This window comes from Malaclemys terrapin, chromosome 12 (assembly GCF_027887155.1).
Source record: "Malaclemys terrapin pileata isolate rMalTer1 chromosome 12, rMalTer1.hap1, whole genome shotgun sequence".
NCBI classification, from domain to species: domain Eukaryota; kingdom Metazoa; phylum Chordata; order Testudines; family Emydidae; genus Malaclemys; species Malaclemys terrapin.
The window spans coordinates 21,580,350-21,599,607 of NC_071516.1; the positions used below are offsets into that span (position 1 = coordinate 21,580,350).

At 49.1% G+C, this 19,258-nt stretch overlaps 1 protein-coding gene across 4 annotated transcripts in view; it reads right to left on the reverse strand.

Annotated features, from left to right (window-relative positions):
- Nucleotides 1–19,258, reverse strand: part of PLCG1 (phospholipase C gamma 1) — a 101,371-nt gene that overhangs the window by 45,427 nt on the left and 36,686 nt on the right. For all 4 annotated transcript variants that reach the window (XM_054045965.1, XM_054045963.1, XM_054045964.1 and 1 more), the window contains exons 2-4: nt 8,052–8,204; nt 7,004–7,097; nt 6,177–6,224 (exon numbers count right to left, since the gene is read on the reverse strand). In XM_054045965.1, coding sequence (XP_053901940.1) covers nt 6,177–6,224; nt 7,004–7,097; nt 8,052–8,204 — 295 coding nt within the window. The remainder of the gene's footprint in view (nt 1–6,176; nt 6,225–7,003; nt 7,098–8,051; nt 8,205–19,258) is intronic.

Sequence of the window (19,258 nt, forward strand, 5' to 3'; positions counted from 1 at the left end):
AGTCTGAGCCCACCTGCAGACAGCCAAACTGGCCCCTTTTAAAACTGGGGCTTGGAAGCCACGGCTGGCCCCTGCCCACCCACCTCCTGCAGCCACTGGGACTTGGAAGTGACCAGTTCAGCGACACACACTCACAGCTCAAACTGTAGGCCCAGATTGCCCCCATGTTGGGAAAAGCCTGTGCAGGGGGTAGGGGACTCCAAGAGGTTTCATTTGCATTATTCCCCTAGTATGCAGAGAGGGCAGGAGAGTCAAATCTTCAAGCCAGCATGCCTTGGGGATCAACAAGAGGTTGGTGCCATCCTTGTTTCCTCACTGGCTCCAGGGCTGCTTCGCCCCCCCCCCCCCCCCAGCTCCATGCCAGGATGCAGTCCCAGCACCTGGCCCGCAACTTTCCCTCAGCAGGGATAGGAGGCGGAAAAGCAGTAATAGGGAGGAGGTGGTGTGCCTTGAAGTTCATACTGACTAATGACCTTTTCACACCCCCAGCCTCACAGAAGGGCTTCAACAGGCCCCAAGGAAAGGGGGAAAGTGAGCCAGCACTCCCTGCACCCCCAGAACTGGGGATCCATAGGGCCTTTGACCCCCTTCTGCTCACAAAGGGCCACACCGATTACAGCTGGAGAGGTCTAGCAGCCCATGGCTGTTATTGCAGATATAGTAAGTTTCCTGGCCTGTCCAACTAGCGCACACAGTTCCTTCTGCAGATCTGCGGAGCGTGTGATGGATAGTCAAGGCAGCAGGAGTGCGAGCATATGTACGGGCTCTGGAGCTGGAAATGTGATACCCAGTCTGCCCTGCTCACTGCATAACAGCCACCCAGCTAATGTGCCCACACAGTCTCCATGCACAGCAGCCAGTGCAGACTGACATTCAGAGGGGAACTCTTCCCCCCCATTCTAATAATTCTCTCAGATTTGTGATCAGCCAAATGCTGACTCACAAAGCCCAAGCAAGTCAGTTTCAGATGATGATTTGCTGGCAGAGAACCTGTCTGTGCCTGACAACATGCTGGTGCTGATCTACTCACCAGGGAGAGGGATGCAGAGAGTTCCTTGATCGTATAACAGGAAAGGATTGATTTAATCCAGTTAAAACCCCTCTTCAGCTACCCTCCAGAGATGCAACTCACAGACAACCAGTCTTAAGGGCCTGCAGTTTGATGCTCAGGCTCCAGTGATTAGGTCAGGAAATGGAACCCAGTAATTATCTATTTATTATTTCCAGACCTCACTGGGTGAGCCAAGAGCCCTATGTCTGCCAGGTTACTGCTTTCCAACGTGGGAGGGAAAACCGAAAAGGATTAACCCTACCCCCAGAAGAGGTGGGACATGACTGACGGGGAAAGGGAAGCCTGCAAGGGTATCATCCTCTCACCAAGAGAGGAGGTTTCCATGCAAGGTTTTTGTTTAGCTGGTTCACTGCAGCATCTTCAAGACCACTTGTTCCAATGGAACATTAGCAGGAGTGGATGGCGACAGAGGAGGGTGGCTTTGCAGCACAGACCCGGGGTGGGTGTTGACAGCACTGAAGCTGTCAGCCCAGCTGCGACGTCTAAGAGGGAAAAAGGAACCCACCACACCACAATGAGACGTGCCCAGCGTTCCCCTCACTGCTTGCGGCAGGAGGAACCAGCTTAGATATGGATTTTATGTACTGTGTTATTAATTACGTTAAGGTGCCTAGAGCCTTGGACAGATTTTTTTTATTATTTTACATCTCAACACATAGAAAATACACTGGGTTTTCGGCTTTTTAAGGTATTTATACATAGGTGCAATCAGAGCAAAACTTGAAACACCCATCCCAAACTTCTCTGTAACCTGACACTGTCATTTCACCCCAAAGGGAGCAATTTCTCATAATCACAGCAAAGCAGTGTTTTCTGGATTGTATTTAGAAAAAAAAAAAACTAACATCCTCCCCCCCCCACTAAAAACAGTGACCAAATAACCCCTGAACAGCCATTGTGTGTGTGTATATTTGTGAGATGCACACAAACACACCCCTGGCCGGACTCGGGGTGGGGGTTTGTCCTACAGCACCTGCAACAGAGGGGGGGGGGGGGGATTATATACACACCATTGGTTTTAAAAGTGTTGGTATAAAATTAGGTCCTGCATGTGCAGTTGGTTACCCACCTGCTTAACTGTATACATGCAAGTAGCCCCGCTGAAGTCGACGGGACTGCCCACGTGTATGTGACTAAACACATGCCTGTTCGAAAGACAGGGTCTCTAGTAAGTGGTGGTGATGGGGATGTTATTTTCCAGCTTCCAAGAACCTGCTACAATGGTCAGTTGGTTTGTTGCTGATTTTTAAAGAACATTATTTTAAAAACACAGCTCACTGCTCCCTTCTTAAAAGCCATTTCCAGGTTCAAAACCATGGATGATCCGAGCTCCACTGAAACAAATGTTACAACTCCCCACTGAGGCCAGATTTCATCCCATACTTTTTAACTCCCCACAACCTCTGCAACTATTTTACCAAAAGTACGTAAGATTGTTATAAAACAGAAGCAACTAAAACCTCATTTACTTTCACTCTTCATGCTCCCGGCTTAACATTTTGCGCCTCTCACAATGTGGACAACAGAAGGAGACTAGTCACTTTCACATTTTGCTTTTAGTCAATTTCATTTGAAGGCTCTAGTGACTTGCCTGATGCTACCACTGGCAAACACTGAAGGAGAAAGTTTATTTTCTTCACTTCATTTCAAATGCCTTGGAGAGATTATATATTTAAAGAATGCTAGCAATGTGTCTTCTGGGTTTTGGATACAGAAAGAATTCGGGTGGCTTCTGGGTGGAGGGAAGGATCAGGGTGTGCGTGTACGTACGCACATGTAAGTACACAAAATCTAAATTTTATGCCACATTTTATCTGATGGTCTCTTTAAAGCAGCTGTGTGTGTGACTGGAGCCGTTGAAATAAAGGCCATGTTTTCATCTCTCTTTAATCTAGCCTCCAAATCTGTACCTCTACGTCTGCACCTGTTTTGCATCTACACATTGAACTGCTGAGCACCCAAACATCCAATTTTCACGCACAGAGGCCAGCTAAACATGCAAAAGATATAGCTGGCATTTAGATTTGGAGGCCTGAACCTGGTAATTTGGCTCTTACCCTCTCATACAAAGAGAAGCCCCATTAGCCCTCACCTTAACAAGGACTCTGTTTAAATGAGCCAAACAGTTGTATCTTTGCTCCCCCCCTCCCCAGCCCCCAAGAACACACAAGGAGCAGTGGAAACAGGAAAACAGAGTTTTAAAATATTTAAAAAACAAGTAACAATTACAGAGGTCCATTAAATGCATTAGCGCTGCTGGAACATACTAAAGACAACACTTCTGTTCCTCTCTGCTGCACAAGCATTAATCACCTCTCCAGTCCTCTAAGTGGCACATTCAGAATGGACAAGGCAACACTCTTACCATGCCATGATACACGGACAGAAGTCCATCCGGATCCAAGCAACATGAAGCTCCCCCCTCCCTCTCTCATACATGCTCTGCCCTGTATTTTGGCCAGGTTTGATTACGCCCAGGCTGCTTGAGTTCAGAGGCCTGTTTCTGCCCAGAGCCAGCACTGGGTCAGAATGAGCTGCAGCTGAAAAACAGACTCACAAACTGCAGAAGGGAGAGGGGGCGATCACGACAGAGGTGGCAGGCTCTCCCCTGGCAGGGCACAGATCAGCAGGGGATGTGAAATGTCAGAGGACAACGGATGCCCCCAAGGGATCTGTTCATACCACTGGTTTCCCACTAAATTCAGAGTCAAGGATTGGTTCTGGTATTCAAGGCCTTCCGTGAAAACGGCCCGTGATACCTCACCATGATACAAACCCACCTGTCACATTCCCAGGACAGCTACGTGCCACAAAGCAAAAGCAAAGCTCACGAACACGGGAGAGACGTTCCCGGGCTGCTGTGTCATGAGCGTGGCAGTGGCTTCCTGCAGGGATTAGAGTAACAAGCCTTAGGATGGAACGTGGAACTTGCTGGCCTTCCCGCCATACAACACAATCAGCAGAACGGCAAAAGGACAAACAGGAGACGTTTTGGAATATTTAATCCCAGTCACCATGGCAATAAGCATGGCATTAATGCCTAGATAAATAAAGGGGGCAGATATAACCCTTTGGCAGATGGAGTCCAGCAGGTTTCTTATTGTAATCTGAGGACACACACTGCTGCATGAGCAATGCCTCCACAGCCTTCCCCCGCAGCCCCTTCTCTCACTGTTCAGCGGTAATGGACGAATGTTTCACATCTCAAGGGGAAAGGCACTTACAAAAAAAAAAAAAAAAATCAATAGTGAAAGGTTAATGTGCTCTGTTAACATCACTAAGGAGAACCATGTCATGGAAAATGAAAGGAGGAAGGGAACAGTGCCCTAAGAGGAGACGGCTGCTGACTCTGGTGTGGAGGGCAGTCTGAACAAGAACACGGTACCCATTTAAATTCATGTCAGCAGTGGGGGAGTTCAGAGGGCAGAGCTCCTCACTGGATGAAATTCACCTTTGTGCACAAAGCTACACACCACTGAAATCCCAGCGGAGCTTATACGGGGCCCAGACCTCAGACCAGCCCTCCTCATGGTAGGGGAGAGGGAGTCCCACCAAGAGACCTCAACCAGGATGGGACCGGCACAAACACACTGTCAATGGTGCAGTCCATGCCCCAAAGAGCTCACAGTCTAAAAGACAAGACAAATGGGTGAGAAACAAGGGGGTGATGGGGGTTGAGGGGTGGGGAAAGTAACACAAATAAAAGGTTTTAGCACCGATTGGGCTGTTGCTGCTGTATATTGCTTCGCACGGTATGGTTCTTTGAGCAGAGACAATTGGGGCTCCATGGCTCAGTTTCCCCTGCTGGTTCCCAGGAGACCCCAATACCCTGGTGTTTTGAATTCCTAACTGCAGGGAACGGGTCATAAGAACATAAGAATGGCCCTAGTGGGTCAGACCAAGGGTCCATCTAGCCCAGTATCCTGTCTTCCAACAGTGGCCAGTGCCAGGTGCCCAAAGGTAATGAACAGAACAGGTCACCATCCAGCGATCCATAATAATAGCCATTGATGGACCTATTCTCCAGGAATTTATCTAGTTCTTTTTTGAACCCTGTTATGGTCTTGGCCTTCACAACATCCTCTGGCAAAGAGTTCCACAGGTTCAATAGAAAACAAAACAAACTGTTTACATGGAGTATTTCAAATAACCATGAAAAGATTTAGACTCCTCTTAGGGTATATAAAGCCTCTTAAAAAAAAAAACCCACACAGCCTACACTTTGGACTTCAGCTAAAACTGACAAAGCCCTTTAAAAGTCAGAGGGAAAAACCAATACACTAAACCCGTATGTTATCAGTGTTACAAATTAGGAGCCTGATTCTACAAGCCTAGCTTAGATGAGCAAGGTTCACTCAGATCAGCAAGCCCCACTTCAACAGAATTGCTCACCAGAGTAAGAGCTGCAAGACTGTGTCTTAGGGCTTGTCTACACCAAGGTTTCGTTCGAAATGAACTGGGATGTGAATCTACCCCACACTAGCCTGCCTTGAAATGAATGGTCCCTGTGGACCCTGCTGATGCATTCATAATTCCTTAGTGAGCTTTGAGCTAGTCCCATGCCAAAGCAGGGTAGATCAAAGCTCACTAAGGAACTGTTAATGTGCTATCAGCAAGATCCACACGGACAGTCCGTGCACCGCAGGCTAGTGCAAGGTAAATTTACACCCCAGCTTGACATAAGAACATAAGAAAGGCCGTACCGGGTCAGACCAAAGGTCCATCTAGTCCAGTATCCTGTCTACCGATAGTGGCCAATGCCAGGTGCCCCAGAGGGAGTGAACCTAACAGGCAATGATCAAGTGATCTCTCTCCTGCCATCCATCTCCATCCTCTGACAGACAGAGGCTAGGGACATCATTCCTTACTCGTTCCTTGACACCAACTAAATGTGTGTGTAGCCAAGCCCTTAGTTTTGATCTTTAGAAGGAGGGACAGCTCAAATGCCCTTATTACACGTTTGGTTCCTAAATGCATTTCACAGTTTATGCCAAGTGAGGAGCGCCTGAGACGTCTTCAATTTTGAGACTTTAGCACTGAGTAAAACAGGCCCAACTTTTCTAAATACATAAATCTGTGTAAACAAGAGCTCCTCTCTCTTTACCTGTCTTCTCGGTTGCGATCCAGCGAGTAGAACTGCTTCCGGAGCCACCTAAAAGGAAACACACACGGTCGTTTTACTACATAAATCTTGATTGCTCGGTATCCAACATTCTCTCCAGGCCTAATTCTGCCAGGCACTGAATTGTCCTCAACTCCCTTTGGTGTCATCCCCCCGCACCCATCAGAATGCCTGGCTGCCCCCCTGTGAAGCAGGTTAGTTTCTTATTGCAGACCTGTGTTCTGACATTTTTTTATGCACCCAGAACCCCTACTGCATGCAGGATCAGGTTCATCCTGATCATGGAGGAAGAGGAGGATCACTACCACAGCAGGTCAATGCAATGAAACCTTTTGCTTAGGGAGCCCTGGGCTCAAACCCTTTGTAGTTCGTAAGTGGAATGAGGTGGGCCTCTCTCAGCCTAAGCTCTAAGTGGCTCCTTACTCAGATCCCAGAAGCTCCCGCACAATTGGCAGGTTTGCTGAGGTGACTCAGCACAAAAGCAAGCCTGGAAGAGGCAATGCTACCAGTGAGGATTCGGATGCCTTGGCAGAGCAGGGTGGGGTTGCAGGGATGCTGCAGGAAAGGACAAGACAGACAGCCGTCTGGGCGCAGACCATGGTGTCTGGAGCCACAGAGAAATGGAGGAGGGCGAGGACTGAAGTGCATTGGCGGAGAAGGGCTCTGAGGACAAACTGGACCAAAGCAATGACGCGGCTGCCAAGTCAGGTGCTTGAGCAGAGCGGTGAGGGGGAAGCCAGCAGAGCGGCTGCCTGCCCTGTGCCCGCCTTGGTGTCATTAGCTCCTCACCTCCCTGATGCTCGCCTTACCTTTCGATTTGCAGGGGGGTGGGGGCTCGGAGAGTGTCTCCCACCAGCCAGTTTAACCCTTTGATCCACATGTTGACTTCATCCTCGGATGTGGCTGTGAAAATAAAGAACAGGGCCCATGAAGGAACGAGGCAGCCGCACTGACCCTGGCTTCCATGGAGGAAGCCCCGGCACAGCTGCAGCATGGCAGGAGGAAATGGATCCAGCCAGGCCAGGGGCCTAAACATCACCACAAGGTGGATCCGTGTCAACCCCTCTTTCACCATCCATTGCCTAATATAAAAAAATACAGCACCCCTGTCTGTTCTCCCCTCCAGTGCCCATCCCTTCCCTGCACTGTCAGTAACTCCCACCTTGCTGATCTCTGATCCTCTCCTGCTCCCCACAATGTCTCCCTCAGACAGCAGTTCTCCCAGTGAGATTGTCTCCGGCCATCAGCTCTCACTACTAAGCTCTCACCCACATCTCTCTCAATACACATGACTAGTCGGTTCCTATTCACCTCCATACTCAGCGTTCTAAGCCACCTCGCTGACAAGGCCCTGGGGTTTCTTGGAGCCTGTTTGTTTTCAAGGAGCGAATTTCAGCTGCTCTTCAGACACAAGCAACAGCTATTTTTAGAATGTGCGCGGATTTCTTTTTAACCTCCCCATTGTTTGCTGTATCCTCTTTGAAGCTAGAAAATAACATCTCTCTCCCTGTGCGTTCCAGCAATCGCCGTGTAGAAGACACCGTTGTGTTGCATATGCAGAAGCCTGCACGGCTGCCCACCAAGGCTTGACTACAGGAGAAAGACGCACCGATTTAACTTAAATTGGTTTGTAAACCGATATAGAGAAATCAGTGCCGAAGGCTGTTTAGAGTGGCTTGTCTCAGTTTTAGTTTAAACCTGTTCCTAACTGACCTACGCTAATCTGAAACAAGCCACCCTTAAACCGAAATGAGAACGTCTACACTACCTTTGGCACTGATCTTAAGTTAAATGCCCCGAGGAGCATGCAATCAAAATGACCTTGCAAAGGCAAAGCTAACGGAGGGGACTGCCTACCTTGCAGGCTGAGAGTTTTCAGCCTGAACTCCATTCCATAGAGGACGACGAAACAGTGAGACGGGTCTGACCGGAAAGAGGGATCCTCCTGGTATCGGTCAAAATCTCGGGAATTATTTCCTGGACGAATCTCTTGGATTTCACGAATATCGACTGCGGGAAAAGAGGAAGGAAAAGGAAATGAGAGGACTGAAAATGTAGCAGAACAGCCATGGGGTATCTGAGTTCTCAAACACACCAATGAAGGAGGGAACAGGGAAGAGGAGAGCATGGCCCAATGGTTAGGCATTAGCCTAGGACTGGAGAGGCTGAAGTTGAATTCTCTGCTCTGCCACAGATTCCTGCATGACCTCAGACAAATCACTTCATTTCAGCTTTCCCTTCTGCAAAACTGGCTCTGATTTATCCTAGGTGATTTATCACAAGGGTGTCTGGAGGATTCATTAGTAAATGGCCACTCAGTGTTCTGAAGCTGTAAAGTGCTACAAATGCCCTACAGATACATGCTATCCCTAGGCTTGTGCAGGTAGGCTGCCCTCTCTAGTAACCTTGCGGCTTGGACTTTTCATTGGCATCACGGCTGTTGGAAAGGCCCCAGGATCCCTCAGTCACTAGAGAAGGCCCAGGGAAAGGCACTGATAACGTGACTATCATTATCCAAGGGTCTTCTGGGTACACAGGTGACATTAGCAGCCATTACACACTGTTGGTGCTAGACAAGGCCTAGGGGAGTTGGACACCTAACTCTTTGAAAACCCAGACAAACTACATTTGCCTGGATAAGTTGAAGGGCAGGGATGGGGAGGCTGCTTTATAAAACCATTCATCATTGCTTCACCTGCAATAAATCCCGCTCCATTCTGTGGAAGGACAAGGAGCCCGGGCAGGGATGGTGGTGTGGGGGCAATTTAATGACCCTCTGCAGCAGGCGTGTCTGTGTTTCACAAGCACTGGAATCCAGTTTTCTCCGCCATCTCGGCACAGTGACGTGGGAACTGGCGGATCCACCAGCATAGCTCCCTGCAGAGCCAGGGAGCAACAGCAGCTGGGCCTAGCCCAGCTTCAGCACAGTCGGGAGCAGACTCGAAGCAATTCCATGGCTGCTCCACAACCCAGAGAGGTGGCAAAGGAGGCCTCCTCCCAACAACCCCGGCATTACCTCCTACTCCAATCCTGGCACAGGAAGCATTTGACCTCTAGTTATTTTAACCCCCCTTCCCTGTTCTTATCCTGACCTGCCTCTCTCCTCCTTAAGAGGCTTGTGTTTATTGATGCGGTTACAGAGCCTTGCACAGCCAGACCCAGTGTCTAAGTGCAAGCTTCCTCTCACCCCAGCTGTGCACCTTAGCCCTGCCCTCAAAGGGGTTGAGAGGGCATTTCAATCTCCGGGACTTGTTCAGTCCTTGGTTTCTCAACTAAGAGACTCTCAGCTAGGGTCAGCTGTGGTGGTAAACATTTCTCTGGTGGGATCCCTTTTTACTGGATTGAGATCCACCAACTCTGTTCATGCAGGGGCTACTTGAGGTTGCACTTTTTAATGTTTTCCAACTCTCTTTCCCCACAGCCCCCTCCTGACTCAGGTCATTCATCAAATATGGTTTGGCCTAGAATCTCTGAACTCGGCTTACTCCGCTGAAATCAACATGGATGGTGCCTTTGGTGTGAAGTCTGGTGGGTTAGCTTTGGACACAGTCAGGACAACACTTTCTACACTTTGAGAATGCCACTGAGTTTATAAACCCTGGTTGCTCGTAGTCTGTTACAGCTCATCACGCAGCTGCGAACTTTAACAAGCCTGCACGTGAACCGACAGTATGGAAGAGGGTCAAAAAGATCTGAACTAGACATAGTTTAATACATCAGTCAAAATCCAGGCCGATCAAACACATACACCAAGGTGTCACTGATCATGTATTACACTTATTGAGAGAGGAAAACTCAGAAACTCCCATACCACCGCACTCTCCCACCCAGTTTAGTTAAGCTGCAGTTTTAAAGTTCAAATCTATAATTTGAGGGACAGGGAGCTTCATAGACCTTTTTTTAAAAATGTGAAAGCAAACCAAGGTTGACGTTTATTTTTAAAGTTACGTTTGGCTAGAAACGCAGGGGTAAAATTACTGCAAACGGGCCTTCACACAGCTTCCAAATCCCTGCCAAAATGTCTGACACAGTCCACACTGTATATGCTCTGCCACGATACTGAAAGCTGCACCCTTCTGCTACGCCGTTTGATACTCGACATACCATCCTGTGCCCACTATAGACAATTCCTACTGGACCACAGTCTTCTTTTCTCCTCCAGTTCTCAGCCCCTTCCCAAGATTGCTATGCTAACATCTCAGCTCTTACCCTACACATACACACCAAAACCCTTCCAAATAGAGTCAAGATCTTATCAAGATTGTCTCTTACTGACTAATACACATACACACTCAGAGTCTATATCCACCATTTCAACGGAAGTTGAAAAGCCACATCTATTGCCATCACCAGCACCTCTACAAGTATCTCTATTCCACACCTTGTAAGTGGTTCTCAACCTTTCTATGCAGTGACCTCGTGTTACAACAGAAAAATGTTTTGGGACTCTCCTCCTCAAGTCTGGCCACAAAAAAAGGGAGTGTGAGCATAATGTGACTCCCCCCCTCCCCAATTTGAGAATCCATGTGTTGCATGAGGGGGAGGGTAATTAACATTGTAAGTCATACAGCCAGTCTCTATAGCCAACCACTTTGATCCCATCCACTCTAGCAACACTAACCACAAACCTAACTGTAAGTATACCACTCACCAAACTAAGTGGGACACATTAGCACCTTAGCTCTTCCAGACAGAGTAGAATGAATGTTGCACGCAATGAATGACACTTTCATTGGCAAAAGATACAGAACTATTTCTGTCCGTTACACAACCAGTGCAAAGCCTTGTCAAATTGCCATACTCAATCATAAGCATTTCTTATCTGCCAGATATGGATAATAGACAAGAGCAGTGAGATATGGGGGCAGAGTTAAGATTATTCGGAGTTCCTGAACATTTCATTCTCACATTTTCAAACAGTTCCCCCCACAAGCGTAACCACATCTTGGAATCATTTTACTATTTAAGGCTGTCGGTTTTTTTGCAAGCGAACAAATAATAAATAATAATAATTGTATAAATAAGGTTTTTCCTCCCTGAACTTATGGAAATGAACATACAACATGCAGTTCAGTTTAATCATGTATTTAGAATCTGTTCCTCTCCTAATTACGAGCTGTTTTCAAAACCATCATATTCTTCGGTTTAAACTACTGACCAGTGTCCCTTTCACTCTTCCCTGCAACCATTCCCACTCAAAATAGATCACACAAGCCACTTCTGTCCACGCCGCCCTTGCATGGATTCCCCTAGTGAGTCTAGCGATTAATAGGAATCACACTGGCCTCTGCCTCCCCGAGTGGTGCCAGGTTTGTATACATCTGCAGAGCTGCAAGCTCAGCTTGCCAGAGCCACTGTCTACATTAATGCAACACCAGCACATTTCCCTGGCCTTCCCCCAGCCAGATACGGCTGAATACCAAACATCTGGACGGCACTCAACTGGCCACAGGAAAAGCACAATGCAGGAACCAACAAAACAAAACCTGCCGCGTTCTAATTGTGGCTTATTCCCCACAGAACCAGAGAGAGGTTTCACTGAATCCAAGGTCTGTCCTGCTTCCAAAATGGAACCCTCCCCACAATCCAACAGGAAATCTCTCGTATTTTACTGCTCAGCAGCGATCAGAGAGCAAATATTTAAAAAAGGTATGAAAAGCAAATTCAACTACCGAAAACAACCCCCTAACTGGAATCCTTGTCATGAAGCATTTAAAGAAACACAAGCCCCTGATTAGGATCGGGTGAGGAGGGAGGTGGAAGGAGGATACAGGGTGGCCACCTGTCCCAATTTAAAGGGTTTAACTTCAGTTGCTACATGAGTTCAACAGGCTTTGGATCTGGCTCACACAGAAAATCCCAACTTTGCTCTGGGGCAGACAGAACAGCATCATTATGGGACATGGAGATGACAGCACAACAGGACAAATCTAAGAAGGAAGCAACCCTAGATGAAGGCGGCAGTGACTGAAAATCATGGCCCTCTCACAGCCCGCTGACGAGGTAACAGATTCCCACATCGCCAAAATCCCTAGCATGACTGACAACAGCTATTTCTTGGTTCTGCCAACTGGGGGCTCATCACTATATGCCTTCGATAATTTAGTGGAACCCCACTTGCTGTGGCTGGACCCGAGATGTGGGCGGACTTCAGATGCTACACCCCAGTCAGGGCTGGCACCAAGAACCTCATGGTGCAGATCTTACATTTGTCATATATGATACATTCATCTCAGGTTATGAACAGCCGGTACGTCAGCCTGTTTCCCCCAGGCGAGAGGTCCAGCAGAAATGCAGCAGTGAAACGGGGCAACTTAAACTTCAGTTAGAACCTGAGTGCCCAAACCGTATCAGCGTGAAGACAGCATGCAGCTATAATGAATGCCAACAGCCTGCAGGATCAGACTGATTGGGACACAAGAACAGCCTTGCGGCTGTGGAAATCCTCCCCACCTCAGACTCGGCCGCCCCAGCGTCATGCTGCTGGGACACAGTGCAAGCCAGTAGGCACTCCCAACACGGAATGGAGCTCCAGAACATCCCAGCTACGGTCCTCTCAACACACCCAGCCAAGTGATCTCGCTTTAAGACAGCATCTAGAACAAGCAACGAGACGGAGAGGTTTCAAATTCGATGCAATCTATTTAAGCTGTGCCAAGATAGGACAGGGATGGGTTCACTGGCTGGATCTGAATGCAGGAGGGCAAGGGGACACCTCACTACCAGCCCTCCCCAGAGCAGATTCTGGGAAAGGATTTTGATTACTCTCAAAAAACAAGAACCACTTGCTTCCTGGAAAAGTGTTTCTTTAATCCTCAGGGGAACCGAATAATGACATTTGTGAGTCACATTTTCTAGACACCCAATGTTTCCAAGCAATTCAGAATACAACTTACTGCAAACGTGGGCTGTAATTCTACCCTGGTGTAGCTCCACTCGCTGCACAGACAGGTGGAGTACCATGGCCCTTCATTTTAGTGCAGTTTATTTGGCTGGGTGGAAATCTGACATGCCAGCCAACAGCAGCACAGGCGGAAGGCTCTGGGCAGGACAGCAAACAAGTGTGTTCGCTCCTGACCAAGTATCAAACCACGGTAAGGAACACCTTACTAACTGCAACTCAAGTAACCTGGGACGTGCAGTTGGAGGAACTCTTCATCTGTTACCAGTGGGGTAGATTACAAATAGCGTTAAAACATTGGAAATAGAGGCCACCACTTGGATCCATTTGTCACTGCACGCCCATACATGCACACACATTTCAGTGCAACACCCCAAAGGTAGAAGGGTGCAGCTGATCCCCCAACTGCTGATTCAACTATTTAGGGTTGCCACCTGTCCCGGCTGTCTTGGAAGAACCCATATTTTTGACAGGGCTAGAAACTGCTATGAAGTTGATTGGCGTACACCGCCGTGTGCCTCCTGTTTGGCATAGGGCACAGCTAGCCTGTAGCAAGAACCACTTATGACTCCCCAACCCACAACCTTCAACTCCCTGCCAGTTCCCAGAGAGTGGCAGGGGATCAGTTCTCCCATTCAGGACTGTACAAGGCTCTTTGTAACACTTCTCTTCTCACCTCTGTCTAGTCACAGGAATCCCGACAGCACTGTCAACTGAGTCAACACAGAGCGCCAAACTTTATATATATAAATCAAATGGACTAACAGATCCAGAAATAATTCTTCCAAACACACAGTTTCCATGTGTCTACCTACCGATCTCATCACCACCCAGAGTCTGCGATACAAGGGGAATTCCATTCAGGGCCTCTTCCTTAACACAGGGGGGCCTTCCTTGTATTGAAGAGCAGCAGTGAAGATATGGTTTGCCTAAAAGCTCTATTGTTCATTCTTTCCTCCACCCCCCCATGCACTACTTAATGCACAAAGAGCCAACCTCTGCTCTCAGCTGCACTAATTTCAATCAGAAGTAACTCCATGGAGAGTTCAGCTCAATGTATTTTACTGGGATCTTTACAGGATTTTATCCATTTTCAAGATGACACTTCACAGGGTAACCAGATATCAAGTGTAAAAAATTGGGACGGGGGTGGGGGGGTATAGGTGCCTATCTAAGAAAAAGCCCCCAAAATCAGGACTGTCCCTATAAAATCAGGACACCTGGTCACCCTAATACTGCAGCATTCCACAGTAATGGTCCAACATGGCTTATGAGAGCGACAGTGCAGGGCTACAGGCTATTCCTGTGAAGGACTTTAAATACAGGATGTGGCTAGAAGAGACTCAGCAGCTAGGTCTTCACTGGCTGAACAGGTCTGTTTTTACCATGGGATCACCAAGGCGCATTAGCTGTCCTGCTGTAAAAACAGAGTGAAGACAAATCACAGTTGTATCGTGTGATAAACTAGAGCGGGTCAACCCAGGCAGCCAGTATAATGCTGACCTATAGGCCTTGCAGCAAAACACAACAACTGCTGTGTCTCCATTCGGATTTTGCAGTGAGATAACTATCCTGCATTAATTACTTCACTTTAAACAAAACAAAACCAAACCACGCCTCTGTCAGTGCAGAGAAAGCCGGGGTCTCAGTGCACACCTGACACTTGCATTCATGCAAATAGATCACTTTTGGAGAAAAGCCAATCAAACCAGAAGCTTCTCAGAAACCCAAGCACCCACTCTTCTGGGAGTAACTGAGTTCACAGCACAAACTTGTCTCTCTCTGCTCCAAGAGGGAGCAGTGTGCCAACTGCTAGCCCAGAGTGCATAGCAGCTCACTGCTGCCTGTTCTGCTCTCTCTCAATTGCACAGACACACTTGCATGGGCATCTGGAGCGAACTGGGGTTTAGCACATACAACTTCTCTTCTCCCTTCTCAGCAGCTTCTTTTGAACCATGCAACAGCAGAGTAGCCACTTTTCAGGGCTCTACTCGTCTGCCACCCCTAGCAGCTCAAGAATCTCCCTGGCCCCTTCACATGTTACGAGCAAGATACTCCTTGGAGAGCAAGTGCACATGTGACGGCCCTGATCTAACAGACACTGGAACATCCAAGTCGCTTTCCCTGGATGATTCTGTCTCCTTTCCATTTGATAAGCATCCATCCACCCAAACCTGTATCCTCCCAAAGAGGGGAGATGCCGACATGACTTAAGGGTTACTTCCCTGTTCATATCCAAGCTTCATCAACCCCATACATACCAACAGATACAGGGCAAGAATGCTCAGGGCTTCCCGCAGCCCCTTAGATTCATGCCTCAGTTCTCCCCCCAGGAGAATCCTCCAGCCCAAGGATTTTGCCCTCCTCTCTGTCCCTCGCACCCCTAGAAGCAACTGTAACATCCCGTCTGACAATAAAACAAACCCCATCTACTCCCACCTCAGTTCACAAGAGCCACAAATAAACAAGGACGACTTAGCCCACACCAGCCACTCCCCTGAAGGGAAACAGGAAGCCCAGAGCCCCTCCACAGACTGCAAGCTTGGTCCTGTTTTCCACAAGGAATGCGTTGGCCAGAGGTTATTGATCCCTCATGCTTGGGTTGGGTTACACTTTCACTAAGCCTTGTTAGCACCTGCATTCTCGGGACGTGCAGAACGAGTCCTGCGGCTTTATTAACTGGAAGAGGGTGGTTGGGTTGGAGGATTGTGCTGGAGGGCTGAGGGGGGGCAGCGTACACCTGGACCGGTGAAGGGGGCTGAAACAGAAATCAGAAGCTAGCCAGCTTGGCGCCATCCGGACACTTTCCAGTGATTCTGGAACAGGGAACGACTCTCAGGAACACGTTCAAGGATGGAAAGCCTAATATTAGATCAGGGGTCGGCAACCTTTGGCATGTGGCTCACCAGGGTAAGCACCCTGACGGGATGGGCCGGTTTGTTTACCTGCCGCGTCCGCAGGTTTGGCCGATCGTGGCTCCCACTGGCCGCGGTTCACTGCTCCAGGCCAATGGGGGCGGCGGGAAGCGGCGCGGGCCGAGGGATGTGCTGGCTGCCGCTTCCCGCCGCCCCCATTGGCCTGGAGCGGCGAACCGCAGCCAGTGGGAGCCGCAATCGGCCAAACCTGCGGACGCGGCAGGTAAACAAACCGGCCCGGCCAGCCAGGGTGCTTACCCTGGCGAGCCTCGTGCCAAAGGTTGCCGATCCCTTTATTAGATCCACCCCCAGCTTTGCTTAGCCTCTCAAGTGCCACCCCATGCACAGCTCACCTGCTTACGCCACCTCCAAGCTTCTTCCATTCTGGCTAGGAGGTCGGGGTACTGACTTTAACAACATCCTGCCCCAGGGAGCGGTAGTCACCCCTTGGCTCATCAGAACAGCACGCAGCAGAAGCGAACTGCGGGCAAACCTGCCTAACCTCAGACTGTGGGAAGGCGGGTGGTTTTCTCAGGCCTGCTCCAAGATCTGACCACTGGCTGACACAACTATGACCATGACACTGCACAGGGGAGAGGAGGAAGAGAGCAATAGGTCCTGTCCAGGAAGATTGACTGCTCTTGGGATGCCCGTTGTCCAGAGTACCTTTCAGCCAGGAAATGGATGATTCTGGTCTTTAAAATATTGACCGGCATTAGTCAAATGTGAAACAGCATCTATGGGGAGAGGGGTCAGCCAAGAGGAAAGAGGGGAGCAGAGAGCTGGGAGGCAAGATGAGACACGGAAAAGGGGGCTCAGATCTCAGAGGAGAAGGAGGAATGGGGCTGAAGGCAGATGTAGGGCAGCTCCAGGAGTGGAGTGCTGGGGAACTCCAGAGGACAAAAGAGGCTCATGAGGAAAGTGGATAGAGCTGCCCCTGAAGATGTGGAAAATGGATTTTAAACACCCCCTTTGTTTTCCAACAGGCCAAAAATAGTCAAATATATGTAAATTAGCAATTATGTTTATGTAAATTTGTCTGGTCCCTCACACGCACCTTGGATGGATTACACTGTAGATGTGCTGGGGCAGACAACTTGGCTTCTTAGCTTTGCACAGCATGGAGTGCATCAAGACCTCGCATCGCACTACCAGAGAGATGATCCACTCCGTATTCTCCTCACACACACAGTTACCCACCAGGCTTGGGAACCCAAATTTACCTCAGGTCAAAATGATGGCAGACTGCAGTCATCATGCGTTTCTAAACCTTTGGTGCGGGTTTCCTATTTAAAACTGGCCTCAAAAGAGCCTGCAGCCAATGTCCCAGGGCACTGATGGGTAAAGAGTGAGGCGACAACAAAGGAAGCCAAATCACCTGCTGATGGTTAAGTGTGTCCTCAGTTGCGGCAGGCACTACAGAATCACAAGGTCCTCCCCTTGAGTCTCCAGCATCCTTGGGAACAGGAGAGAGAGCCACACGCAGATGGTGACCAAGGATTGACGCACACTGGTGGTTTTCTGAATTCCACTCAACTGCAGCTGGCCAGCTCCCACTTCAGCAGAAGCCAGCGTGAGTCTCCAAGTAGCTTGGCCCAACCATGCCATCACAGCAGAGTCAGTGTCTTTGTCGCTGAGGTCAGTAAAGCCCATCCAGGAGTCCTTAACTTTGACCGAGGTCTTAAGAAGCTCTCTCTCAGGGAATGGAGATGTGAAGCGGTGCCCATTGTCTCTTCACGTGGAGAGAGTCCACTTCTCAAACTAGGTGATGGCATGCCGGTGTTTTACCATAGCATTCACACCTGGCTACTGTGCTTTGCTTTCTGTGTTTTGCCCCATGTTCGCTCCCCCCATGTCATGTCTAACCTGACCTGACCCCCGAGGAAGAAGTTTGAAGCCTTCTATGGACCAGTCAAATTCCTACAATCCATCCAAACTCCCCTCCCCAGGAACTGCTCCGACTGCTCTCAATAAGCACTGCTTGGGGCTGGTTGAAAGCTTTCACATTACAGTTCATACAGCATTTATATTTGTTCCTGCAGCTGCCCTTGTAAGTCAGGTCCACAGCTTGTCCTGGAACCTTGTGCTGGGTGGATCAGGGCAAATTTAGCTTCACAGAGATAGATGGGTGGTGATGTTTTCTTAATTCCACAATAGTTTCCAGCACCTTAATTTCCTCCCTTCTCATGTCCTCAGCAACAGGATGTTTATGGCATACTAATGCCATCAGCATCTACTGTAATTTGAAGAGCAGCTAGCAAAAGACACAAAAACTAACAGAAAAAAAAATTTTAAGTACATCAGATGCAGGAAGCCTGCCAAACAATCAGTGGGGCTACTGGACAATCAAGGTGCTAAAGACAAGGCTGTTGTGGAGATGCTATATGAATTCTTTGCATCTGTCTTCACTGTGGATGATGCGAGGGAGATTCCCACACCTCAGCCATTCTTTTTAGGTGACAAATCTGAGGATCTGTCCCAGATTGAGGTGTCATTACAGGAGGTTGTGGAACAAACTGATAAATTAAACAGTAATAAATCATCAGGGCTAGGTGGGATTCACCCAAGACTTCTGAAGGACTCAGATATGAAATTGCAGAACCACTAACCATGGTACGTAACCTATCACTTAAATCAGCCTCTGGACCAGATGACCGAAGGATAGCTAATGAAATGCTAATTTTTTAAAAAAGGGCTCAAGAGGTGATCCTGGAATTACAGGCTGCAGAGACAATGCGTAACTCTTGATTACTCCACATGTCGCCTCTGGGCTGAGGAGCAGCAGGGGAACCAGGAGCACCAGCGAACGAGCACCTCGGGGAGCATCTCACGGCAGATGGGCTCTGTGGGCAGGGGCCAGCTCCAGGGGGCATTGCCAGCTGGTGCTCGTCTCCTTCAGGGGAGAAGGAAGAGCACATCAGGGGTGCTGCTCGGAGCTGTGCTGCCGGCCCTGCTGGAGGAGCGTCTGGCCATGCAGCGGTGGAACAGCTCGGGAAGCAGGGCAGGCAGGGCTGCTGGGCAGCCAGCCAGCGCCCCAGCTCCCACTGTGCAGAGAGCCAGGACCCAAGTGGCTCCCACCAGCTCCTGGCAGGACATGACTGTTTTCAAACTGTGGGGTGCATCCCCCTAGGGCCACCACACAGTTTGAAAACCTCTGTGCTAAATGGAAGGCAGAAATCTGGGGGGGGGGGGGGGGAGGGAGGGGCATGACCTTGTGCGCCCCACCCCGTGCGTCGCCTCTGACAGGC